Source organism: Drosophila montana, unplaced genomic scaffold (assembly GCF_035044405.1).
Source record: "Drosophila montana isolate Dmon_TW-CO22-7 unplaced genomic scaffold, ASM3504440v1 contig_2716_1, whole genome shotgun sequence".
NCBI lineage: Eukaryota > Metazoa > Arthropoda > Insecta > Diptera > Drosophilidae > Drosophila > Drosophila montana.
Window position 1 is genome coordinate 483,721 of NW_026997587.1, and position 26,163 is coordinate 509,883.

Here is a 26,163-nt window from a genome sequence, read left to right on the forward strand (position 1 = left end):
TTACAAATCCTCCTTGAAGGTGAAGTAGACTTTTGTTTGAAATTGTGGCCTCTTATCAAAATACCAGTTTGTAGCCACTTGATAGTCTCCTGATGGCAAGAGATTTGGCAAAAACTTCAAATTGAGATAAGCTCCATTCACAATTTGTGGGCCCTTTTTAAAAAAGAAGGGGAAAATTTTGGTTGACTGTGTTCTGGATGGAATTCCGACAAAATATCGGAACATATCTCACAGCTAACCTTATACTTACTATAAAGGGACATGCGTGGTTGATGTTGGTAAACTCTTTAAACATTTTGAACATAAGTATTGCAACTGGATTGTAGGGTTTCTTCATGAAACGGCAAACATCGATGTTCACACTGTAGAGCCATGGCTTATATCCATTCTCTTTCTTTAAAAGTTGCACTTTGGCTAAAATATCGTTGGCAGGATGCAGGATAGTTCCATTTAGAATTAAAGTTGTTTTATTCCGATTAACTGCTCGCAGGCGACAATTGTGTATAACAACCCACGATTTGTTGAGGCTCTCGCAAACCAAATTGGTCCACTTAAATTCATGAGCTTCCTGTTGAATGTTTTGTTCAAACACATTTTTTTAACAATTTATAATTTAACTTGAAGCTAACCTACATTGTAGCTCAGCTTGAGGATTACCCCAATTTGAAATATTCCCCAAACAATGTGAGCGATGCGCATGGCGATGATTCTCGGATGACTTTTCGGCACTAAATACTTTTATGCATACGAAATTTGTATATTCGCAGCAAAATTTCGCTTCAATGCACACATAATGGAATGAGCACTATCGGATTGTTCGAATCTAAGCTTTCGGCTTGGGCTTTTTAAAAATATTGCCATAATTCGGTTTAATCCTAAAGGATCCCAGCGAATACGCTGTCAAACAACTCGTAAAGGCAAGATCTCTGACCTGCCCAAAGGGACCGGAGAATATAAATCCAGCAAAGATTTTTTTATATAATATGTCATAATAAATGTCTGTTATAAATACATTATACATTATATTAAACGGGCTTTCTGCTTCGACACGTCAACTAATTGATTCCGTTTAAAAAGGTTCAATTAACGTAATTAGCTTAAAGAATATATTTTTGTATCGATTTGAAATGAAAATAATGCAAGGCTCACCAGATGTTGCTGTAGATTTTCGTGTTGCTTTATTTATAGATACTCTCACAAATCCTCCTTGAAGTTAAAGTAGATGTTCGACACAAATTGTGGTCTCTTATCAAAATACCAGGTCATAGCCAATTGATATTCTCCTGTTGGCAAAAAATTTGGCAAAGTGTTCCATCTGAGATAAAATCCATCAACGATTTGTGGGCCCTTTTCGAAAGAGAAATTTGAATCATAGAAAGGGGGGAATATACCCTGTATGAATATACCCTGGCCCAATCGGATACATTTCTTACAGCTAGCTTATAGTCCAACTGTTATACTTACCATATAGGGACATGTATGGTTAAAGTTGCTAAACTCTTTGAACATTTTAAAAATAACTATTGCAACGGGGTTGTAGGGTTTCCTCAGGAAACGGCAAACATCGATGTTCATATTGTAGAGCCATGGCTTATAGCCATTTGCTTTCTTTAATATTTGCGCCTTAACCAAAATATCGTAGGCAGGATGCAGGACAGTTCCATTAATGTTCAAAGTTGTTTTATCCCGATTAACTGCTCGCAGGCGACATTTGTGTATGACAAACCACGATTTGTTGTGGCTCTCGCAAACCGCATTCGTCATCTTGAACTCGAGAGCTTCCTGTGGGAGAGGCTGTTATTAGCTTTAAATATGGTCAGCTACTGACCAATTCACACACACATTGTAGCTCAGTTTTAGGGCTAGCCAAAGATGCAATATTCCGTAAAATATTAAAATGTTGCGCATGTTGACAATACGACAATTCGAATGGTTTTTTAATACTTTTGCGCATTGCCATTAAATGGATTATATTAAGTGCACTTATGGCCTGAATACATTTAATAATTATCTTTGCATTTAAAAGTGCTTAATTATTGTCATATATTTATTACAAAAAGGCTAAAAGCCTCTTTTTGCTTGAATAACTTGGTCATAATAATCTCTACATATAAGACTGTTCGACTGACTGACTGACGGAATGACTGACTGACTGACTGATCAATACACAGCACAAACCGTAAGATCTAGGAATTGGGGAAAATTCCACCCGCATATGAGGAAAAATCGCGAAAAACGTTAGTAGGTATGAAACTTTTTTGTTTACCATCCGATCGGTTCCAAACTCATTTAGATCAATTTGACATCTACATCTGGCAACACTTTCTTGGTCAAAATTCATGTAAAAAGGGAACACTCAAATATCTTATAAAGACATAGATCCAAATTTCACACCCCCATAACTCGGTTAAAACTCAACCGATTTTCATAAGGTTTGGCTTTATCCTAATGGTTTGGCCTCCAGATCAATTTGGCATCAAAGTCTGACAACATTATTTTTGGTCCAAAATCAAGTGAAAATGGTACCCTCAAATATACCCTCAAATATCCTATAGACACATAGATCAAAATTTCCCACCCCCATAACTCGGTCAAAACTCAACCGATTTTCATAGGGTTTGGGTTTTTCTTAATGGTTTTGCCTCCAGATCAATTTGGCATCAAAGTCTGACAACATTATTTTTGGTCCAAAATCAAGTCAAAATAGTACCCTCAAGTAACCTATATAGACATAGACCAAAATTTCCCAGCCCCATAACTCGGTCAAAACTCAACCGATTTTCATAAGGTTTGGCTTTTTCTTAATGATTTGGCCTCCAGATCAATTTGGCATTAAAGTCTGACAACATTATTTTTGGTCCAAAATCAAGTAAAAATGGTATCCTCAAATATCCTCAATAGACACAGGTCGCATTTTCAAACTCCCGTAACTCGGTCAAAACTCAACCGATTTTTGTAAGGTTTGGCTGTTTGTTCACGGTTTGGCCTCTAGATCAGTTTTGCATCTAAATCTGGCAACATTTTTCTGGGTCATAATTCTTGTATAAATAGTACAATTGCAAATTTCGCACGTAAAGTAGTGAATTGGCTTATCGTTTGATCGGTTTCAAACTCATTTTTAAAAATCTTTGAGAGAATTTATTTTAAACGTTCCACGGACAAGGCCGGGGTATACCCGCTAGTATAATATATATTAATATAATTGGTATATGAGGAGAAATCATATCTGTATTATTAAGCAGTATTTACCATGAATTCGAGCCCTGAGCATCACCTGAATAATTGATAAACTTGAGTAAGAGCTCACATTTAAAATGTTCTGAACATTTCCATTTAGACTTTCTCATTTTTTCCGTGTAATATATTTATAGTCTGCTTCTATTCAACCCCTGAGTTTGTTATTAAACTCACTCGTTTATTCTCTGGATGTATGTTTCTACTCTCTCACACACAACATATGACAAACAGTTTGCAAATTTCTAAACTCGAAAAGTGCCAGTCACAGTCTGGCAATCAAACAAGCCAACCAACTAACCAGTCAGCCAGTCTACCCATCCATCCATCCATCCATCCATCCATCCATCCGTTCGTCTCTGCAGCTAAACAAACTGACTAAATATTTAATTACAGGCATTTTGTTATAACGCTCGCGGCTAATTTGCTGTTTAACTGTTTGCCTCTAACTTTGTGTGCTGTATTTTGAACCTGAGTCAGAGTCGCAGTCAAAGTTAGCCCAAGTATCGGTCAATATGCTAAAATATTCAAACCGTAAACGTAAACAAAGCGGTTTCTTCGCAACTTGTTTCATTGTTTTGTTTGTCTTCTTTTTCCAGTCATCACAAGTTTATGTCATAGTTTTATGTCTCTAATATTTGAGGTTCTCAGAGCTTGCATAAGCGCCAGCTTGGCTCTCCACTTTGTATCAAGAAAATGATCAATTTATCAATTTATCAAGTTGACAGCTCGCCAAGATCATTGCACTTTTAAATCTAGTATAAACAATGTATGTTTTATTATTTCAATTAACTCTGTTCAACTTGCGTTATATGTATACCCTGTAATTGTTAGAGCGGGAAGTATAAAGTTGGGGAAGCGTTGCACATAAAGGCTGATGAAATGTCCTATATGATAAATTCAGTTCAGTTTTCTCTATATATATATATATATATAATAAAACTAATCGTTTTTTTTATGTCCATAGCTTGCTTCTACTGCACTCCAGGTCATCTATAAGTCTAGCATACTTCGCCTTTTGTCTGCCACTCAATAAAAAGAGGCGCTTTATCAATAGGTTATCATTCCCTTTCTATCAAATCAAATGCTTATCAAACACAGTCGTAAAATTTTCTCTAATAAACCCCCAGTCAAGCACCTTTATTTAAAAAGCTCGTTGTGCATTGCATCAGCCGTAGGCCATATCAACAAATAGATACATATATATAAATTCAAGTGGTCTACAAGTATAATGCAATGATAAAAGAGAGCGCTAAATATCTATATCTCTCATACTCTCTCTCTCTCTCTCCCTCCCTCTGTCACTCTCTTTCAGCCTCTGCATCGCTCTCTATGGTATATCTCTGACAATTAGCTCTGATAACTATCAGATTATAATGGAATATTTGTTATATATGCGATAAATAAATACTATAAAGTTAAGTATTTTGATTACGCTTAAAGTAGCTTATAGCGATATTGTTGTTATCTGGCCTTTTTCACAATATTCTTATCAATTATTCAGCTTTTCAGGGGGTATTTCGTATATAGAAATTAGTTCTCGGAAATGCTTCTCAGTTCGGTTTACTCTGTATTTAATTCTGAATAATTATAATTAATTATATATAATTCTGATAATTATTTCATTCAAACTAATTGAAAAAAATATTACAAAATCAGCTGCTCACATTATAGTAATAATAAATAAAATTAATAAATAATGAAAATAGAAGATACGTACTTTTTGCTTAAAATCAAACTAATTTAAAATGCAAATTAACCAAAGACAACCATTAGATTTAGTTAAAGGGCATATACAATGATTATTCAATTATGCGATACTTTCAGCACTTCGTACAGGGTATCAGTCAGTCAAAAACTCTCGCCCAGAGCATGTCACACGGGCTGTACTACTTAGAGAGCGCAGTTAGCCGGTGAGTATATATTCTGAACGTGTTTATTTCCGACTCTTATTTTATTATTTTTGTATTTCGCTTGAGCGGCGCACATTATCACAACAACTTTTATCTATCGGCAATTGCATAGAGTACATACCATATATGGACACCAAAAAGAGAGCCGACATATAAAAGCCCGATCGCTCGGTAGCGGGAAATTAGTTCCAGTTGAGCATTGTGTAAGAAGCGTTCTGTGCGCTTTTGTCAAGGTCAAGTTCAATTGAGTTTTGTAATCGAAAATGGTTCTAATTTTTTTGGTGGCCCTGGTGGGGCTATTGCTCTACGTTTACAAGTGGGCCACAGCCAGGCAGAATGAGTTTGCGGACCGTGGCCTGCCCTTTGAGAAACCGTGGCCAATTCTCGGCAATAATGCAGATGTCGTGTTGAACAAGGCCTCGTTTCAGAAACTGGTCTCCGAGTTCTATTCACGCACCCGACAACAGTGAGTAATCGGCCGGACTCTCGGGTTATCCCAAGTATTCCCCCAATGATAGAGTACTTTGATATTGCAGCAAATTGGTGGGCTTCTTTAATTTTCGCACGCCCATGATTCAAGTGAACGATCCGGAGTTGATTAAGAAGATAACTGTCAAGGATTTTGATCACTTTCCCAATCACCAGCTGTTCTTTACCACCGAGGAGCGTCTGGTCAACGATATGCTGAGCGTAATGAAGGATCAGCGCTGGAAGCATATGCGAAACACCCTCACACCCGTCTTCACCGCGGCCAAGATGCGCAGCATGTTCGGCCTGATGAACGATAGCTTTGCCGAGTGCATGGAGCATCTGGACAAGATGGCCGAGACAGCTGTCAAGCCGGGTGAGGGCTTTGAGCTGGAACTGAAGGAGGTGTGCAATCGGCTGTCAAATGATTTGATTGCCACCACGGCCTTCGGTCTAAAGGTTAGCTCGTACAAGACGCCGAACAACGAGTTCTTCCAGATTGGCCAAGCGGTGGCCTTCTTTCGCGGCAAGGCTTTGTACAAATTTATGCTGTCCACCACGCTGCCCTGGCTCTTCAAGGTGGGTTCACAACGGAGATTTATTGAAAGCTCCTCTATATATATGCATATTCCTACTGCAGCTGCTGGGCTTCAAGATCTTTGACTCGGAGAAGACGGACTTTTTCATACGCCTTGTTGTGGACGCCATGAAGTATCGCGAGGAGCACAACATTGTGCGACCTGACATGATTCAGCTGCTGATGGAGGCCAAGAAGGACGCAACGGAGAACTGGACCGACGATGAGCTGGTGGCCCAGTGTTTCATCTTCTTCTTTGCGGCATTCGAGAACAATGCCAGCCTCATTTGCACCACAGCCTACGAACTGCTGCAGAATCCGGAGATACAGCAACGCCTCTACGAGGAGGTCAAGGAGACGCACGATTCGCTGAAGGGCGAGCAGCTTAGCTACGATGCCGTCACCAAGATGAAATACATGGATATGGTTGTCTCTGAATCCCTGAGGAAATGGACGCTGGCCGCTGCCACAGATCGCCAGTGCTCCAAGGATTATACGCTCTACGATGACGACGGCTCAAAGCTGTTCGAGTTTAAGGTGGGCGATCGCATCAATATACCCATTGTGGGTCTGCATCTGGACGATAACTATTTCCCCGAACCGCACGCATTCAAACCGGAACGTTTCAGCGACGAGAACAAGGATCAAATCGTGCCCTACACGTATCTGCCCTTCGGTGCGGGTCCCCGCAATTGCATAGGTGAGTGGGAAAAGCAAACCTTTTACTGTTTATTTATTTAATGTTATTTTGATTCCACGCAGGCAATCGCTATGCTCTGATGCAGGCCAAGGCCATGTTATACAACCTGATGCTCAAGTACAGAATCGAGCGCTCGCCCAAGACGGTCAAGGATCTGTTGAGCGATTCCCGCGGCTTCCAGCTGACACCACAGAGCGGCTACTGGGTGCATTTGGTGCCGCGCAAGTGAAGGAATTAAAAAGCTCACACAGATTGTTGTTCGATAAAATACACATATGTATATTATATATATATATTACTTTTGATTATGTTTCCATATACACTGACTTTAATGATACACTTAACAAATACTTAAAATACTCATATGTATGCGTTCCATATAACTTTTAACTTTACCCTCTTTCGTTTGCTTGGCGCAATAAATTTCGCTGTCTTTTATTATTACACAAAACTTTCGCAACTAATTCTGAACACTAAAATTCCATTCTTTTATGTAACTTTTTCACTTTCGCGCGGCGGCGAAAGCTGAAACATTGCATAAAACAAAAGAATTTTCGCCTTTAACTGAATGAAAACCAATTTGCATATAGTTAGACAAACATATATCTAGATATATATTCATATATATACATATATATGCGTGCAAAGAGTTTTGTATATAGAGTTTCGGAGCGGGGGGAGTTTTGTTTTATAACTTTAGTTATTGCACATTTGCTAGGCGAAAACTTTCGCTCTTCTTTCGCTGTTTTGTTTTTCTATTAATGATTTTATTTAAAAATTCTTTTGTTGGCAGTTGCTTTATTTAACAGTTTATTGTTCGTTGATTGCGTTTTATTTCACTATCTTTTGTTTCTGGCAGAATCTTAGCTTCGACTTATCTATATACTATAATAAATGGAAGTATATACCTATAATATGTGTGTAAATGCTTGATATACTTTTTAGCTTTGTACAAAGTTGTAGATAAAAAACAGAGCGAGAGAGAGAGAGGGGGGGGGGGAGGGAATCTCTCATCAGCTCCATTATGTACCCTATATGTATATACTATATGTATGTAGTTTGGAATACTTTGTGAGCTGAAGTATGTGAAATAATACGTGTTGTATGTGTTGGATAGCAGAGATAAATGTAATATACAAGAAGAAGAATAAAGGAAAAGAAAATGTGTGTGTTTTTCTTACCAGCTCACTTTACAGCTTATCTAAATGTGTCCACCAATCCTTAGTTAATATATGGTGTATTATTTTTTGCATATTATTATATGGTATTTATCGATATGTCCATTTACAAAAGCCCCGATATGCGGGTTTAAACGCTATACAGACGCTGTGCATTGCCTGGACGCGGCTTGCCCAGGCCAAAGAAGTTCCAGACGCGCCTCAGGCAGCCGGGTTTCTTTTCGGGCAACAGACTGAGGCTCTGCTCCTCCAATATTGTGTCCAGTATATAATAGCTGCTGAGATTCAGCGGCGGCGGCGGCAGCATTGGAGGTGGTCATGATATCGTGCAATTCTTGCTCTCGTGCATGATCGCCGGCAAGCTCGACTGGGCGCCGCCCAAGCAGCTGCCAGCGGAGGAGTTGCCCAGAGCGTTGGCATCGCCCGCCTGGGCCAGCTTCTTCTTGCGCTCGTAGGCGAGTGCATCATTGGGCACATAGGCGACACGCACGCCGCCGTAGTGCTTGCGCGCTGGCAGCCGGTAAACGTAGTCGTCCATGTCGCTGGAGGAGCTGGAGGAGCATGTGGAACAGATGCTGGCCACATCGCAATTGTCCAGATTGTTTAGCAGATTCAGTGCGCCGCCGCCCGCCTGCGTCTGGGCATTGTGCAGTCGCAGATTCGTCTGATTGATCTGCATCTCGGAGGAGCTGCGCGATTGATTGCGGCGCCGGCGACGACGTCGCGCATTCGAGTTATCCGTGTAGCTCTTGGAGCGCGACATGGTGTCCTGCACGCTGTGGAAGCGCACCTCCTTCAGTGGCGGTCGATTGTCCAGTTGATGCTGATGCTGCTGCAGCTGCTGCTCCTCCTTCTCGTCCAGATTGCTGCGCTGCTTGGCGGCAAAGAGCTGCTCGTAGCCATCGTGCGGCAGCTCCAGCTCGCGCACAGACTCATTGTCCAGCTCCAGTTCGTTGCCCAGCTCCTGGGTGCTTTGCGTCATGTCCGAGTTACTGGGCGAGTTCAGATTGATCTTGTCTATGCTCTGATAGCTGTGCGAATCCTCCGCCTTGGACAGCAGCATGTCCGGCATGGAGGAGGTCAATTGCGTGTCGCCAAAGATGGACTTGTCGCCGGCACAGATGTTGTCCAGGCTGATGCCCAGCTCGGTCAGGTCTATGGGCGGCGGATGGGCGGGTCGTGGCATGCCGGGCACACAGCCGCCCAGCAGCAGATCGGCCACGCCTACCGCCTCCATGCGCTTGCGCTCCTGCCGCTCCAGCAGATCGCCCGCGCTGCCTGCGCTCTTGCCCGCATGTCCATGACTGCCGCCCCCGCTGCTCTTGCCACGCCCCGTCGACTCGGCTGTGCGGCGCGGCGACCGTGCTATTTGACTGGAAGTGGAGGCGCGATGCGTGGGCCGCAACTGTGGGCCAGAGCTCGTGTCCGACGGCGTCGGCGGCTCACCCTTGCTGCACGCAATTGAGCAGTAGATGGTGCCGCGGCGCGGCAGAAACGGACGTCCCAGCAGCGAGCAGCGGCAGGTGCAGCACGAGAAGCACTGATCCGTGGCATGCCAGTGCTGCCCGTCGTGGCTCATCTGGCCCTGATCGACGCCAATGACCTCGCCGCAGTAATCACAGTACTCGGCGAACATGGTGTCAAAGCAGCCCAGGCAATACGGCTTGCCCTCGCGCATAATGTATCGCTGGCCGCCCAGCTGATGCTCGCACTCCTGGCAGGCGAAGTGTTTCATGTGCCAGGTGCGACCTTCGGCCTCCGTGCACTCATCCGAGAAGATGATCTGTAGAGGTGAGAGAGCAAGAAAGATTGCAGTTTGTTAAGGTGCGAAAATAAGGAGCATACAAGAATTCTTTAAAGCTAATTGAGCGTTACTCAACACTTATTTAAAATATGTATATCGATACATTTAAATCTCTCCTCTCTATGTATTCTTTTTTCGGAACCAACTGATTGCAACCAATAACATTTTATATACATAGAATATTCCACAAGATGTGGAATGGAGGAAAACATTTGGTAAAAGAAATTATTGTTTAATTTAACTTCTCAAAAAGTTAACTAATTAAATACCCAATTGAACTAGTTCATTAATTAGTTTGTGAACTTTGTAGTTGTTTCTTGTACTCACCTCATCGCAAGCGGAGCAGCGCGGCTTCTGTGTCTCGGCATGATGGCGGCCACAGTAGAGATTGCCATCGCGCTGAAAGTATATCAAGTCCATGAGCAGCTCCTTGCATACGCTGCACACAAAGCAGCCGGGATGCCAGCACAACTGGGCGCCCAAACGTTGGGCGAAGACCACAATGTCACCGCCGGAGAGCTGCTCCTCGCACTGTCCAAAAATGAAAGAAGAAGAAGGCAAATGAGTAAGGGTAAACCGTGTATAAATAACAGAAATATGCTCAGCTTGTGCTGTGGGAGACAGCGTGGCGATAGAAATCTGCAGCGTCTGCTTTTGGCTGGGCGAAAATATTTAAGCGACTATAAATGCTAAATAACGGTAATAAAACGCTTAAGCCCCCCGAGCGAGGACAACAAGGCTACAGCCGAACAGAAAGCGAACCCTCCGCCCAGCTCCTAACTTTGCGGTTTTGCTGTTTTTTTCACAACGGAAATCATGCAAAAATAGCTGCCGGCCATGTGCGCGGCCTCAACGCCCAAGTGCTCCCCAGAGAGCGAGCGGAAAAACCGGGAGACTTTAAACTGTTGGAAAAACACGAAACACGAGAAAAGGCCGCAAGGAAAATGCTGGTGTCGGTGTCGCTGTCGCAATCGGAGGAGGAGGAGGAGTAGGAGTAGGAGTCGAAGTTGGAGTCGGAATTGGAGTAGGAGTCGAAGCTGGTTGTCACGGAGCCCGAACGGAAGCGCAGCTTTTAATGACTCAACCTCAACTCGTTAAAGCTGTAGCCATTCGCATAATGAACTCATTTACGTAGAGCGAGGCACCTAAATAGGGTCAGGCGAGCTAATGTCTTTGTGTTTGGTTTGCCCGAGGAACTCTAGGCGTTTATGTGGTTAAAACAGTTGCTAGGAATCGAAGAAAAACAGAGAACATATGCTCTAAGGCGATTAGGAGGAGCTATTATGGAATTGCGGAGCAGACACAGAGCATAGCAGGGAGTTTAGATGAAGCTTATCCATTAATAGGTACGTATCTTCTGAAAGTATCTTCCAGTAGGACATGCAGCTTTGACAGCTTTGAGCCTGCGGCAAGCTGCTAAATATCTGAAAACAAGCTGACCTGTCACATCTCACAGCATGTCCTACTGGAAGATACTACTGAATTTCTGCTATAGCCAGCAGCTAATATAAGAAAATGTATTCCATAAATAAAATTATTCTATATGTATAAGAATATAGCTATATTAGATATAGCTGCACCATGCTGTCATCCTGGACGCAAAAAAGGTCTGCTCCACTGGAAGATTACCCGGAATTCCTATGGTATGAAAGTTACTTTTATTTTACTCGAACGTATAAGAAAATCGAATCCAGGACATTCTAAAGGAAACTTCTGAAACTTTATAGTATTTAGAAATCAGATAGAAGCAAATTTATGTTCAAGTCTCTGTAACCTCTTAAATATAGCTGCACCACACTCACATTAGAAGAAACCGGAAGAAACTCCTGAATATGGCACATTTAGCTATACCACACCAGCTGTTTATCCTAAAAAAACTTCAAAATACCTATTTTATTTAGAACACATTAATATATGACATTCATATATCACGTAGAAGGAAATCTATTATAACTTATTTGTGTATATAGCAAAAGTTCTAATAGGGTTTGGGCAAACTTCCGTGTACTCAAGCTTTTCTAACTTTTCTAGGAAATCTATTTTGCCCCATTTCCTATAACCTTGCCAAGGAAGTCACAACTTTGCAACATTTTATGTGCATGCAAAGCAATTAACGCAATTGCTCTGATTTATGAATGCCATTTTTGGGGGAGGCCCCAAAAAGTTGAGAGCACATGCGACGCAAAAAGGCTGCCATTTGTGGGCAGCCCTAAGGTCTCCCCTCCTCCAAACCTTTTTGTCAGCCCTCAGCCCCTTAGCCCTGACAAAGCCGACGCCAATTTGCGCCATTTTCGTTTCAGCTTTCAGTGTTTCCTGATTCTGTTCCTCCCCCCCAACCCAGCTACCGTGTCTTCAGTTCGCGCACGCAAATTACCCGGCAGCGCCACAAAAGCCACAAGACGTTGCAAGGACCTCGCTTCCTGCAGCTTCTTAACTTTCCAGGCTATTAAACCTCAGTCGGTTGCCACACAGTGGGCCCCCCCTGCAATCAACATTTACTTTTGCAAGCCATTAAACATTGACAGCCAGTACCTAGCGCCCGCACAGGGCTGATAATTTCCATAGTCTTGCTTAAGTAGCTACCAGCTTGGCCCGCTGCATGCGTCGTTAATTGTTACCAACTTCTAAAAAAAAAAACAAAAAGAAGCAGCCACCACGCACTTTAATTAGGCTCTGCAGCAGGCCGAGAGAAAGGGAGAGAGAGAGAGACTTTGTGTCAGGCGCTAATGATGTATTTTTGTAGCTGCTGCGCATCCTGTTGCGGTCAGGACTTGCTGCTGCTTACTTCCTTATTTTTTTTTGGCCAGCACTTTGTTGTGGTTCAGACTTGAAGTTGTGCCGGAAAAGCTCTAAGTAGTTTCTGTGGTGACTAAATTGCAAAAGTATAAAAGTTTCTTTTTGGCCTGGAGTCCACTTAAAAGGACATTTTTCAGGTCTGCTCCCGCTGCTGCTCCCGTTGCTGCTGGTGATTTTGGCAAATGTCATGTGTTTAACAGCAATCGCTGTTCATTTATCTTATCAATCCAATTAATCCCAGTCGCATGTTGCAGTTGCTGAACCCTGATACCCGGACTCTGCTGCAGTGCAGACAATTATGCTATTGACAAATTGACGCTGGCTGCCGCCACGCGGAGGCGCCACCTGACCTGGCTAACCCGTTTCGTGTCGTCCGCCCTAATCCAAATTTTGGCGCTGCGCCCGACAAACTTGCCAGCAGACAAGCAAGACAATTTCCTGCCCAGCCGTTGCCCAACCCCCAATACCTAAGCCCATAACTCCCCATCTCTCTCTCACTCTCCCCCTCTCTCTCTCTCTCTCTGGTTCTCTCGCTGGTTGCACAGTGCCTTCAAATTATTAATGACGCTCGTTATCGTGCCCTTTTCAGTACATAAACTTTTTGCTTAACAGGCAGCAGGCAGCGGGATTTTCAGATACCTTCCATTTTTTTTTATGTTGCGCCAACTTTTTGCTGCTTTCACCCCTCGACAGTTTTGTGCAAAAGTATATGCCATGGCTTTACTTAATAATTATTTTGTATTCCATCGTTGCCAGGACGACCTTTAGTGTCACATCCTTGTCAAGTTCTGCTGTCACATCCGCTCAGCCCCAGCCCCAGCTCCAGCGCCAACTGTCAGTTCAGCTGACTCCATTGTTGTTCGTGTGGAAAATCTGAGCTGGCCAAATCATTACGAGCTGTGGATCTGTCTCTGTCTCCGACTAACTCTGACTTTGACGCACGTTCCTCTGGCCATGCGACTCATTTACGCTTGAGTGAATTTGAGTGGTTTTTGGCAGCAGCAGCAGCAGCAGCAAAGGAGAACCGGGCATCATTCAGGCTCATTGAGCGTTTTCATAAATTTCCTTTAAGCATAATTTCTGCTTGGCTGTTCACGCTCGCTCCCTCCTCCTCCTCCTCCTCCTCCTCCTCCTCCTCCTGCCTCCCCCCACAGATCTGATTCAGTGGGCGGCATTCGCTTTGTTCGCATTTTAACCTTCGTTTAGCAGGTCTCAGTTATGGTTTGTGAATTTTAAGTAGCACAAGGGCCAAGTCCGAGGAGCGGGCTCCGGCTCGTCAGTTTTGCTCATGAACATCAAATCTGACTTGACTTATCAGATTTCATTAATAAGGCATTCCACCTACCAGTTGAACTTGATCGGGCAATTGAATGCTGCTCAGCTGCTTTAACTTGGATAAATACTATTCTAGAGAAGGACTAGCTCAAATAGTTCAAGGCGCAGCCACGCCCACTACCTACAAAATTGTTCATCAAGTTTTAAATTTAGAACAATAAGCTTTAAATTCTTTAAAACATGGAAACTCATCTGAAGTATGATTTGAAGTAGGATCTGTATTCCCCTTTAAGTTCATGTTGATCAAATTTGTATTGTTACGCTTTGACATTTTTAACAAAAATATGCCAACATTTGCAGCTCAGATCCCCACAAGTCTAAAAATGTATATCATTCAATAATCGGACTTAATTTACTCGAGCTATGCTCTTTTATAACATATGCTGCTGGCTTAAGATTAACCACTGCCGCCTGCCTGTGGCTTAGCGCAACAAATTTCTACATATGAGTGAGTTTTCTTTCTATCTATTTCTTTCATTGCTTAACACAAACCAAAATAATTATGTAAATACCACAAGCATTATTAGACAAATTTGCAAGAGTTACTTTTAAATTGTTTACAACATATCTCTTATATTTATTAGACCTATTTACACATTAATGCCCATATTTATATTGTTTAGTTAATTGTTAAAAGTGCCTAGAAAATATTCCCCTGAGTCTATCATATGGTTCAGTATTTACCAACGTATATAGAAGCATAATCTATTCTACAACTTAATCAAATTCTTGCTATAAATATAAACATTCCCTCTTTTTCAAATAGTTAAACATCTCCTTGAACTTTTTAGTAACAAACGAGCTGCTGGGAACGTGCCCCACTCCAACTTGGGCTAACTTTGAGCAATATAATGTGCAGAGTTCTGAAAGTCTTTGTGAGTGGCATCATAAATAACTGAAGTATCTTATGAGGTAAGCCCTTGGCATCATTGATCAAAACATATGAAATCAAATATGTAACTGCACTTTGGCATTAAACATGAGAGGACAAACTTATTGAAAACTTCGCACGCTGTTTGCGCGGCTGTCTCTAATGAACTCTGAACCTGGACCTGGACCTGGTCTTGGCCCGGCCTGGCCTGGCCAGAGCGCTGCCCCTGCTGCCTTATAAGTCGTTGTGGCGAGGCGTAATAAATGCAACTTGGCTGCCAATTTGGTCGTCTCTCCGCAAAAAACCCAAAACCAAAGAAAATCACTGTGAAAACTTGGGCACAACTTTAATGCCGGGGCAACACCTCCGACGAGCCGCAACGCCCACGCACGTAGCAGACGAGCGAGAGGCACTGTAAAGAGGCGGAGTGGGGGGCAGCAGCCAGTGCAGCGTACAAATGCTGGATGCTCGGGCTGCATGCCCATGTCGACCCAAGCTCGACCGGTTGCCCAGACAAGACACGCAGCGCTGCGTGGCAGCATGCGGCATAAACTTTTTAATAAGTTTTACGAGTGGCGAATGTGAACACAATAAAATCAAGCTCCAAACTATCTGCGGCAGACAGACAGACAGTGGGTAGCCATGGATCGGGTATATGGATGATTGTGGCCGTGCAGACAGGCCAACTTGAAGCTATAGAAGCTTCACTTGCCAGTTGGTTAGCCTCGCCACGCACAGACTCGCACTCAAACTCCACAAACTGTCAGCTAATAACAATGCAAATTTTTGTTTAAAGGGAGGGGGGAAGGAACTTCTACTCCTCCCTACTGCTGTTGCTGCTGCAACTGCTACTGCTACTGCTACTGCTACTGCAACTGCTATTGCGACTATTTTATGCTACTAGCATTGTGCTTTAGTGCCATTTCACTGCGTTGCGCAGTTTTCTCTATATATGCACATTCACTTTTCGACAAAAAAGCAAAGGCAACTGGGCTAAAATCCCAAATGCTCGACTAGCAGATGCCTTGTTAATGAAATCATAAATCATTGCTAATGCTAATAGGCATAAGGTTGCATGGAAAGGCAGATACAAACATATATCTAATTATAATTATATTCCAGAAATTAAACCTCATTATTTAAACAAGCTCATACAATTCTTTTTCGCCCAATAACTAGGGATCTTGGCTAGTTTTTACAGAGCTTTAATTATTTTTAGCTATATTTATCATATAAGAGCCTGCATACCAAGGAATCAGGCTCTAGAGCTTATATCTTAGAACAGACAGAGAGACAAATGCCTGTCCAGATTTCTACCTTGATGTCGCTCAAGCATAAAAATGCCTCAAGAAATTAAAGATATCCTCTGCTTGTTGCACATATTTTAGACCGACCCTCTAACAACTCCTTTCGCCCAATAAAGGGTACAAAAATCAACTTGCAGCACTCGGTTAGTTCACAGTAGAGTTCCGTAGTCTGTAGTCCGTAGTCCGTAGTCCGTTGTCCGGAGCTGGCTGTGGCCCTTTTGTATTGCTGTTGCAATGGCAGTTGCTGCAATTGTTTTTGCAACAACGTTTTTCATTTGCAGTTTTTCGCCCGTTGTTGCAGCACTTTGCCGTTTGCTAAAAGTGTACTTAATGAAATCTTTTTGTCATCTTTTATTTGAGACGCTGCCAAGTTGCGACGTCGCGACGTTTGAAAGTTAACCGTGCTCGCCCGCCCGCCCCGTCGCAGCCCTCGTTCTCCCTTGCTTATTGTTTCTGGCAGGCGCCATTGTCAATTTTTTTCGCAAAACCCAACCCAACCCCACTCACACCCGGCCATTATTCATAAGCAGTCCTTGGTAGCCGAGCGCGTCCTGTCAAAGTTTGCGCAAAACTTTGCCCGGCACTGGCAAAAAATGAAATCGAAACTCGCCTTTTCTTCGGGCTCATAATAAAATGCAAATTTCTTGGCTCACAATTAAGTTGAGTAGGGGTCGTGGGACACACACAGGGTAGTACTTACCCCCTTGCAGGGCCTTTCGTCGGACAGCAGCCGCACCGCGCCACGTCCGAGCGCCTCCCGCTTGCGCTGCGCCGAAAAGATGCGCAGCTCCTTGCGCTCCTCGTCGCTCAGCGAGTGGCAATAGCGCACCTGGAATGGACATGGGCATGACCATGGTTAATGGTTAATGGCAATGGCAATGGTATTGGTTTTGGTAGCCAGCCAGCGAGTGGCAGCCAGTTTCTTGCATTGTAAATATTAATTAAAATCTCCCGCTCTTATGGGCGCAGCTCAAAAAAGGCAATGCCAACTTTTTTAATCTCGCACTCTGCCGCTGACTGTGGGGGGCGTGGCCTTGATTTTTATACAAATTTATTTGCCTTTTCCTTTTGAAATACCCTTGCAAAGGGATGTTGAAGCTCTGCTGGGGAACTTGCAACGCCTGGCAAACTGACATTGTGCAATCCAAAAGGCATATCTAATGCTGATCTCTGTTTCTCTTCTGTCTGTCCATCAGAACTGAGCTCTGAGCTGGGCTAGATTTATGAAACTTTCTACAGATGCTTATTTTTATTGCAGACAGCAGATTTATCGAAACCTATTGAATCAGACTGCTATAAAATATAGCTGATATAGTTACTATCGATTAAACAAACCTGATCTTCAATCTACTACATTATATAGCCTAGGAAAGCTCAGTTATAAATTTAATTCCTGTATAAAATATTGTTTATTTTTCTTTAAAAAAATTTTCCATTAAATTCGGCACATACTTTGGTTTAATTAGAGTGCTCTATAATTCTACGTGTATAATCGAAATCGGACTACTATATGGCATTATACAGCTTCCTTTGGAGACCTGGCTAAATTGAATTTCAATGGTTGTATAAAAAAATCTATAGTTTTTCTAGGAATTTTCAATATAAAACTACATTTTTATATGAGATAAATGTTAATCTTTAGGGTTATTTCAAGCAGCATATACTAGCATATACTAAAATCGTATACAAGTGGGATATATATAATCAAAATCGGAATACTAACTATAGCATATATAAAAGATGTGACCCTCTTCTATTGGTCAAGTTGTTATCGATCCTTAAGTTTCAGTAAGCCAACGCATAGCTTATTATAGGCCTAGACAACAGTAAGGTTTTGGCTTTGGGTTTCTTTGATTTACGATTCCCAAGCTTCAGTGAGTCGAAGCATAGCTTACTATAAACCTAGACAACAGTAAGGGCATTAAGTGTTCGGCAATGTGTGTCTTAATATATTCGCTTCTGTTTTCATTTACTGTCATTTTGGTTGTTGCTTTTCGAAATTCTCAAAAGTTGGCAATGCTGTTGCTGGCATTAACTGCATTTTTATGATGCTTGAGCTCTTTTGTTTTTTTATTTTTTTGTCGCCAGTGCCATTGAGTGCTCCCTTGTGCTGGCAGACTCTCTGATGAGCTGTGCTTTCATTGCCTTTGCTCCTTTTGGCCATTTTGGCTGCTTTGGCTAATACTCACTTCGTTATCTTGGGGCGGCAGCTGGTGCAGCAATTGTTTCACGCGATACTTCTCCCCGGGACTGTTGACGTAGGGCACTTTGTCGTCCGGCAGTTGGCTAAAGTACAAGCGAACCTGTTAACGAGCAGTTAGAAGAAAGAGAGACAACATCAGATATAAAATAAGAAAAAACTTAAGCACTGCAGTTATGTATTAGCCATAAACTTTGGCTTAACGATTGTACAACTGGCTGGGCGACTAATTTCGTGGGAAACAATTCATTAAGGACCAGTCATAACGAATTAATCAAAGTCGAGTGACAAAACGCTTTCACCAACTTGGCTAAAAGCAACAACAATGCACGCCCACAGCTTTTTTTAGCCACACGAATATCGACAAAAAATTAAACAACAAAAGTAAAAGCCACGAAAACAACAAAAACTGATGTGAAACGTGCGAAAGTGGAAAATGTCGCGAAAAAGTCATGACGCCAGCAGAATGAATGGCAGAAAAGCTGCCAACTCTCGCAGTTGGTTTTTCTTTCAGTTTTGTTTTGTTTTCCCAGCTTGTTATGTAAGCATTTGGGCCAGATTTGGCCCCAGCTCTTGACCGGGCTCTCTAATTGCAGCCAAATGCGGGCAGGCGATTTAATTACAAAACGCTTTCGCTTTTCATCGATTGCCATTCGATAGAGCGATAATTTTCCACAAGCCAAAAAAAAGAAATAAAAGCCGCTCAGCGGCAATTAAAGTGCTCGCCGCATTTCCTTAAACGTGCCAGACATTGAACTGGAGCTGGGACTGCGACTGCGACTGCGACTGGCACTCGATTTGATTTTGGGCTGTGGCCAAGGCAAACGAAAGCAAAAGTCCAAAAGCGCCACAGCAGGTGGTCAGAAACCACCAAAAAAACCACATGGAAATCGAGCAGCGAAAATTGCCCGTTGGCTGCTTTTGTGATTTCACCTAATTAGCTGCGACAAATTGCGGCATGTGTTGGGCTACGCCCGCTTACCTGATCTGGCCGCAGACCCGGCGGCACCCAGGTGTACTCCTCGAGCGCACAGCCGCTGTCATCGTCCGACTGTGAATTGCGCTGAAAATCGAGCTGCTGATGGTGGCTATGATGATAGACACTGGCCGCCGTTGCCGCCGCCGTCTTATAGCTGGCGGTGCGCAGCGGCGTCGCCACCACCGAGTTCAGTGGCAGATGGTTGGGCGGCTGGCAGTGGCGTCTCTGCAGCGGCGACACAAAATGCGACGGCGTCCCGCTGCTGCTCCCTGCCGTCGATGGGGCATCCAAATTGTTGTTGTTGCATGTGCTGCCACTCGCCGCCTGCAGCTGCTGCGGCTGTGGTTGTTGCTGCTGTGGCTGCTGCTGTTGCTGCTGCTGTGGTTGGGCTGTGTTGCCGCGATGCGGCGGAAAGGGCGCACCACCGCCAGCCTCCAGCTGCAGCAGCTCGCTCTCCGTTTGCGTGTAGTAGCTGCTGCCGGGCTGCTGCATCTTGTGGCTGCTGCGTCTCGTGGCGAATGCGGAGCTGCTGGTGCGCGGTGCGGGTGTGGGCTTGTATTTGTGGTTCGACTGGTTGCTGCAAGCACAAAGATGTGGAAACAAGGATTAGTTTAAGCAGCTAACGGAAAAAGTGTAAATAAGGATTTCCTACCAAACATGCTATACAATCTTTTAAGCAGAATATTTTATAATATTTAATGAAATTATTTGTGCAACTTGTTGGATGTTAAAAGTTGTCTTAATATAATAAATTATTAAAATTAATCAAAGCTGTCGACTCCCATTTTCACACAAAATTTCATCACTAAACAATCTGCTGTAACTAATCCAAATGTTGTTTATTAATCAAAGCAAGCTTTAAAATGTGATTTCTTAATTATCTTCTCATAAATCATTGAGCTTTTCGCAATGTAAACCCACCCAATGTTGCATAAAAAGTTGTACTATTATTAATAATACCACAAAATTACACCTTGCGTTGAATTTGACTCGCATTTTTAACGCATTGCCCCAGTGGAGGCAGAGATTTACAAGATTTGCCGCAAATCCTGTTGCATGTTAATTTGTTGGCATGCTTTTTGAGACGTTGAACATGAAAATTGCTCATACGTAATGTTGCACCATTTGCTGAACGATACTCATATTCATATCCAGATATGAATATTCATTCATATTCATATGCACATGATGAATGCTGACAAGCCCAATTTGCAATTAGCCAGCTGAGATATAACAAAACTCATTTAAATTCAACGCGCCGGACATTTCTAATCTGTTCTGACTGCAATTGCGGCCGAGCTGCAGCTGCTGCAGTTGCAGTTGCTGCTGCAGCTGCTGGCGCATGCGTGTTGTTGTCCAATTTATGAAATTTCGAAATTGCCAGCGCATGTCGAGCCATCAGCATGTGGCCATCACCATGGCCAGAGTCATAAACTTTGGGCCCGGACTGACCAGCGGAGGCTGCGCTCTGTGGAATCTGACGCTTCTTTCTGCCGCTTTCTGTGTGTACTTTCACTCGACACACTGTGGCACACTCGGCGATTATGCAGCCAAGCGGCAGCAGCAGCAGCAGCAGCAACAACAACAATTGGATATTGCTTTAGAAATTCCAGCGGCAGCTTTAAACTTGTGTTCATATGGCACCCAGCCTGGTCATGTTTCAGTTTTAATTTGCTTTTAAATACCCTGTGCATAAATGAAATGCTTCAAAGCGGGCGTATACAACAGCTGGAAGCAGGCCCATGCAAACATAATTGTAGCTTTATCTGTTGGGTTTCCTTCACTGTGCTCGGATAACTCAAGAACTCTTAATGCTAGAGACATCAACTTTGGTATGTAGGTACTCGTATACCAGAAGGAGATAAAACATTCATCAAATTTGTAATAACTATAACCGGTGCCCAGTTAACTGAAAAATAAACTGACTGTAAAGGCATTTATTGAGCTTAAACTTTGATTTTTGCTATTCATATATATTTGCCTATTGTCCATATATATTCCGTACAGTTCATAAGGAGCACACAATCAAAATGCAACTAATTTAGCAAACTATTTTCTGCACTTTGTATACTTTAGACCTGTTTACAGGGCATCTGGCAAGTCGAGCGCACTGCCTTCACGCATTCTTACATGTTTTCTCTGGTAATTTCAGCTTGCCCGCTGGCTATAATTTTGTTTTGGTATTTTTGTTTTGTTTTTATGTTTCTTTAATTTTTGTAATTAAAGTCATTTGTGTGACTTAACGCCAAGTGCTTTATGCGTTTAGCTCTCGGAAATTAAAGACGCGCTGCAGTTGCGTGTCATGCTGCCTGCTCTTACATTCTCATTCATAGGCATTTTCGATTTGTATCAAATTGCACAACATTTGGAGCATGAATAGCACACACACAAACAGAAACCAGCTGTCCCACGTTGGGAGCCTAATCAATGTGAGAAGAAGAGCGCCATGAGCGGCAGCTGAAAGCAATTTGCCAGCACGCCAAGCGATTTATCTGAATAACTTGTAAATTTATGCAAATGAATGATAACAACTTGACCAAGTCCAGAGTCAAGACAAGTTAACCTTCTGCTAACAAACGCACAAATTTGTGCGGCTATTTAGCAGGGCCCACAGATAAAGCCTGGCTAAAAACCCTTTCGCTAAAGCAAATTAATGGGCCCCCAACGCTCGGCCATGGCTTGGTTGCATGCAAAAGTGAATGTCTCGCCAGTTGTGCGGCAGGCAGCAGGCAGCATGTTGCATGTAACTGATGGGCCAAGCTATTAGCATTAACACCATGTTGTAGTTCAGCTGGAAGATCAGCGGCGATAACATTAGGCAGATCGTTAAAGAAAGAAAATGTACGATACAAACCGCAGCCCAGTGAAAGTTTTATGTGCTACGTTTTATGGTTTACCAATGCAAATTCCATTTGTTTTGTTGTAGAGTGCCAAAAACAACAGCCAATATGTGGACAAATCTGCGTGCGATCAATCAAAGGGGGGCTCTAGAGCTTTGAGCTTTGCTTTCTAAACCGAAACGAGCGAACGCTGATCTCTGATCGGCAGTCGATCCATTCATTGCGATTGTCAACTGTTGCCCAAACAAAGTCAAGGCATAATCTGTCACAAATGAATTGTGCGCCTGTTGATTGACTTTGATAGCCAACACCAGCGTCAGCCCAATTCAAATCTAGCCAAAATCGAAAATATAAAAAAACAGTTTGCCATATATGGCCAAGACTGTTGACATACTCGCAGCTGTCCGGCAACTCTCAACTCTTGGCCAGGCTGGGGCGGTTTTCTCTTTTCGGCCAAGGCAGGCTCTAGGTGAGAGTGTCCGACTTAGATATGCTCTGTATGCATCACAAATATATTGACAGCAAAAACTGAGCGTCCTTTCTATAGAATTTATTTCCTTCAAAAACTTCTAGCGTCATTTTGCTTTCAACATTAAATTTTAAGCACATGTCTATAGCTCCGAATCCTGCTACATCTTATCCCTTTCAAATTTTACAGGGTATTAAAACCAGTTGGCTCTTTGATTTTTCTATGCGGCATGCAATTTTATTTGCCATACGCAAACTGCCTGCGCTTAAAATGTTGCATGGGAATTGACGTGCATCTGACCAACTATGGTGCGATCTCTGACACATGCATAAATTTGGGTTAAGAAGATTTGAGCTTCGAGTTTGAGTTTATTTGGTTTGATGTTTGTCATTTCCGTGATGTGTGTGTGTCACAACTGCCCAGACGAGTACTCGCGCACATATGAGCATAATTAAAAAAGTAAAGTGCTTGACACATATTGCAAATGGAAATTGCAAATTGGAATGGCAAGACAAGTTATTAGCACAGCGCAAAGTTAAACTAGGTTGCAAATTAATGTCAATTTTGATGTTCTGGCAACATTTTACAAATTATCCGATTTTATCCGAATTATCCGGATTTATCCGCATTTATCCGAAAATGCAGAATACCTTTCTTACCCATTCTGAACAAAATCTTCTATTTTTTTACCACACCTCATCTTTCTCTTAAGTTATTTATATGACTAATTGACACATTCCTAATATATCATAAATTTTATTGTAATTTAAATGCATTTCCTATTTATCCAACTAGTTATATGCCCATTTCCACTCTATTTAGCCCAATTGATAAGCTTTATAGCGTACTATAATTGCTATCCGATTTTTCCGCAACGCTAAATTACTTATCCGCAAGCGCTACATGACTTTGATTGCACTCGAAATTGGCTTAGCTGCTTGATTCGTAATCTCTTTTGTGTTAGGCAATGCAATATACAGCTCATTAGGCAACATTTCAGCAATTGCGGCACGTTTAATTCAAATGCCAATGCCGTGCCACTTGGCTAATAATATCTCAATTATCCGCACCACCAAAGCTGATTGGCAGGGGCACTCCGCAGAGTGCAGTGCTGTATAACGAATGCATTTCAATGTTGCTTTCTTTCCTATAGAAGCTGTATGTCTGCGATTTCATTAAATTTTTAGACACGCAGTTTCCACAGAACTGGTTCAAAAGCATTTAGGCACACACCGACACACACAAACACACACACACCAGTTTATATAGTTGTTGTTGTTGTGCTGTTGTATCCCAACCAGTTTCCCAGAAGAAGTGCACTACGACACGCAGACATTCGGCTCGGGCGGGCAATTGAACTACGTGGAAATTAAAACGAAACATGCAATTCTTGGTAATTGAAAAATGTAGAAGAAGAAGCAGAAACAGTGGATGCTGAACCGAATCCGCATTAAATTACTTTCACAATTGGTCAAAAGATAAAACATCAGAGAGCAGAGTCTCGACCACTTGGCCGAATGCCTTGAATTATCTGGACACGATCTCTGGATCTATAGATTCGCGCAGCCTGCCATTTAAGCGGATCGCACAAAGTGTGGGGGCTGTTGCTCCAGAATCGAATGCGATTAAATTAAAATGTTGCCCGTTGTTGGGCGTGTCACACAGTCTCAAGGCCCCCACACACACACATACATACACACACTCTCCGACTCTTGTGTATGCCAGTTCCCAGTCCATTACGAAATCTCGTGGCTCAGCTTCAACGTTTGCCCTGACCTTGTTGCGTGCTTTCAGCGTTTTATTGTCTTGGCCTGGCCCAAAAGGGGCGGAAATAGACGCAGCTCAAAAGCGAGCATATTACATTATTTATAAATACTGTATTATTGTTTTCTTTTTTTTTCGGTTCAGGCCAAACGGCTGCATTTGACTCGAGTTTACGTCACACGAGACAAAGGCCAAAAGCAGCAACAGGCCATAAAACAAGAAAGTACGGCACGCCGAAGATTAAATACTCTGCTAGACAGGTGAGTAGAATAGAAGAGCTTGGAGTTAAGTTTGTTGAATATATCTTGAATAAATACAAGTTTTAAGTAGAAGGAAATGTTTGATCTGATCAATCCTAAGGCAGCTACAAATATGCTATATGTGTTCTGATCCGGATATTTCTATGCCTGTAAGAGAGGATAGTTCATATGGACAGGCAGTCAGACGTGGCTACATGGACTTGATTGTGGCTACTGATCAAGAATATATGTATAGAAATATATACACCTTATGAGGCAGCTGCCATCTGCTTCTCACAAGTCATGACAAACTTATTATACCCTCTGCTAAGGTATACAAAGCAGACACCAAGCATTTAACGTGTGTGTGTCATGTCACGTTTGCGAGTGTGAGGTGTGTGAGTGTGTGTTTGTGTGTGCACAACACGTGTTGATGTCGCTCAAAACTTTATGCATTTTTTATGAGCATGCACAACAAATATATACACACACACACACAAGCACACACACGACAATAATGTGTGTTGTTTGTTGGCCGTCTGCGCGCCTTTGCAGCCATTTCTTTTGAGTGCTTCATGGGCGCAACCTGTGGCAGCGCCGGTTAGGCCCGTTGCACAAGTTTTGCAGCGCTGTGCAACGCCTCTTTAAGTACCGCGAGTGATTTAGTGCAATAGTGCCGTTAGACAGGCAAGGCTAAAACTGTTGCCTGCCGCTGCTGCCACTGATAAGCTGCAGTTGTTGCAAGCAGCAGCAGCAGCAGAAGAAGAAGAAGCAGCAGCATTAGCCACATCAGATGCCAGCGCATCAGCATAGTCAGCAACATGGTCTCAAATGCATAATTAATCGAACTTGCTGGCCCGTGTTGAGCGTATTTTTCTCTATTTTGTTGTTGTTGTTGCTGCTGTGTGGCATGCCACATGTGGCATATAGCATTTTCCCCCCATTGAGTCGTTTCGCCTGTTGAGTTTGTTTTGCGCTTGAGCTGATTTTCGCGTTCCATCATTAACAGCTTTTGCATAATTTTATGCTAACCGTCAATGCAAATGCATTTGCAGATGTATCCCTGCCCCTGCCCCTGCCTTTCTCACTGTCCCTGCCCCTGCCCTTGCCACTGCCACTGCTGTCAGCGCGTTGCCTTGTTGCATGCAGCACAGCTTTAATTTATGCAAAATGCTGTTGTTCTACTGTTATGCAATGCCCCGCCACACCTCAGACTCTCCCCTCAGCTCTTGTTCGTTTTGGCCTTTTGCATCACGAAAATTGTTGCTTTCAAGTTCACATTCTGTCTTCATTAGGCCAAGTTGTTGGCCAAGTTTATTGATTTGGTATTTGTTGTTGTTTTCCTAAGCGCATAATAAAACAAAATAAACTGGCTTTTAACATGGCACAGAGAATGGCGACTGTTTAAAGCACATAAATTTGAAAAGCAAGTAAATATTTTGGCTTTAACGGAAATACTTGGCCACAGCTGTGAATTAGTTGGCCAATT

General features: G+C 42.8%; 4 protein-coding genes across 4 annotated transcripts in view; 1 reads left to right on the plus strand and 3 right to left on the minus strand.

Annotated features, from left to right (window-relative positions):
- On the minus strand, positions 1–699 carry LOC135429804 (uncharacterized). The gene is made up of 3 exons (XM_064684275.1): positions 634–699; positions 251–568; positions 1–153 (listed from the first exon to the last, which is right to left on the minus strand). Exons 1-3 carry the CDS (start codon positions 697–699, stop codon positions 1–3), a joined length of 537 nt encoding a protein of 178 aa, XP_064540345.1.
- Positions 700–1,047: 348 nt separating this feature from the next.
- LOC135429771 (uncharacterized) lies at positions 1,048–8,206 on the minus strand. Its single transcript, XM_064684235.1, has 3 exons — positions 8,074–8,206; positions 1,465–1,782; positions 1,048–1,347 (listed from the first exon to the last, which is right to left on the minus strand). The coding sequence occupies exons 2-3, from the start codon at positions 1,762–1,764 to the stop codon at positions 1,195–1,197; spliced, it is 453 nt and encodes a 150-aa protein (XP_064540305.1). The 5' UTR covers positions 1,765–1,782; positions 8,074–8,206; the 3' UTR covers positions 1,048–1,194.
- LOC135429770 (cytochrome P450 9b2-like) lies at positions 5,337–7,190 on the plus strand. The gene is made up of 4 exons (XM_064684234.1): positions 5,337–5,613; positions 5,684–6,194; positions 6,256–6,892; positions 6,955–7,190. Exons 1-4 carry the CDS (start codon positions 5,411–5,413, stop codon positions 7,119–7,121), a joined length of 1,518 nt encoding a protein of 505 aa, XP_064540304.1. The 5' UTR covers positions 5,337–5,410; the 3' UTR covers positions 7,122–7,190.
- The window catches only part of esn (espinas), a 72,967-nt gene continuing 53,981 nt past the window's right edge, over positions 7,178–26,163 (minus strand). The window contains exons 3-7 of the mRNA XM_064684233.1: positions 19,366–19,939; positions 18,373–18,486; positions 16,884–17,012; positions 10,202–10,405; positions 7,178–9,853 (exon numbers count right to left, since the gene is read on the minus strand). Coding sequence (XP_064540303.1) covers positions 8,387–9,853; positions 10,202–10,405; positions 16,884–17,012; positions 18,373–18,486; positions 19,366–19,854 — 2,403 coding nt within the window. The 5' untranslated portion in view covers positions 19,855–19,939 and the 3' untranslated portion in view covers positions 7,178–8,386. The remainder of the gene's footprint in view (positions 9,854–10,201; positions 10,406–16,883; positions 17,013–18,372; positions 18,487–19,365; positions 19,940–26,163) is intronic.

What these genes read in the sequence shown, in the direction of transcription:
- LOC135429804 (XM_064684275.1), bottom strand. Translation starts at nt 699, where the DNA reads ATGCGCATCGCTCACATTGTTTGGGGAATATTTCAAATTGGGGTAATC. An exon ending in TCCTCAAGCTGAGCTACAAT is followed by an intron (nt 569 to 633) that starts GTAGGTTAGCTT and finishes AACATTCAACAG; the next exon opens with GAAGCTCATGAATTTAAGTG. An exon ending in ACCACGCATGTCCCTTTATA is followed by an intron (nt 154 to 250) that starts GTAAGTATAAGG and finishes TTTTTTAAAAAG; the next exon opens with GGCCCACAAATTGTGAATGG.
- LOC135429771 (XM_064684235.1), bottom strand. Translation starts at nt 1,764, where the DNA reads ATGACGAATGCGGTTTGCGAGAGCCACAACAAATCGTGGTTTGTCATA. An exon ending in ACCATACATGTCCCTATATG is followed by an intron (nt 1,348 to 1,464) that starts GTAAGTATAACA and finishes TCTTTCGAAAAG; the next exon opens with GGCCCACAAATCGTTGATGG.
- LOC135429770 (XM_064684234.1), top strand. Translation starts at nt 5,411, where the DNA reads ATGGTTCTAATTTTTTTGGTGGCCCTGGTGGGGCTATTGCTCTACGTT. An exon ending in TATTCACGCACCCGACAACA is followed by an intron (nt 5,614 to 5,683) that starts GTGAGTAATCGG and finishes TTGATATTGCAG; the next exon opens with CAAATTGGTGGGCTTCTTTA. An exon ending in CGCTGCCCTGGCTCTTCAAG is followed by an intron (nt 6,195 to 6,255) that starts GTGGGTTCACAA and finishes TTCCTACTGCAG; the next exon opens with CTGCTGGGCTTCAAGATCTT.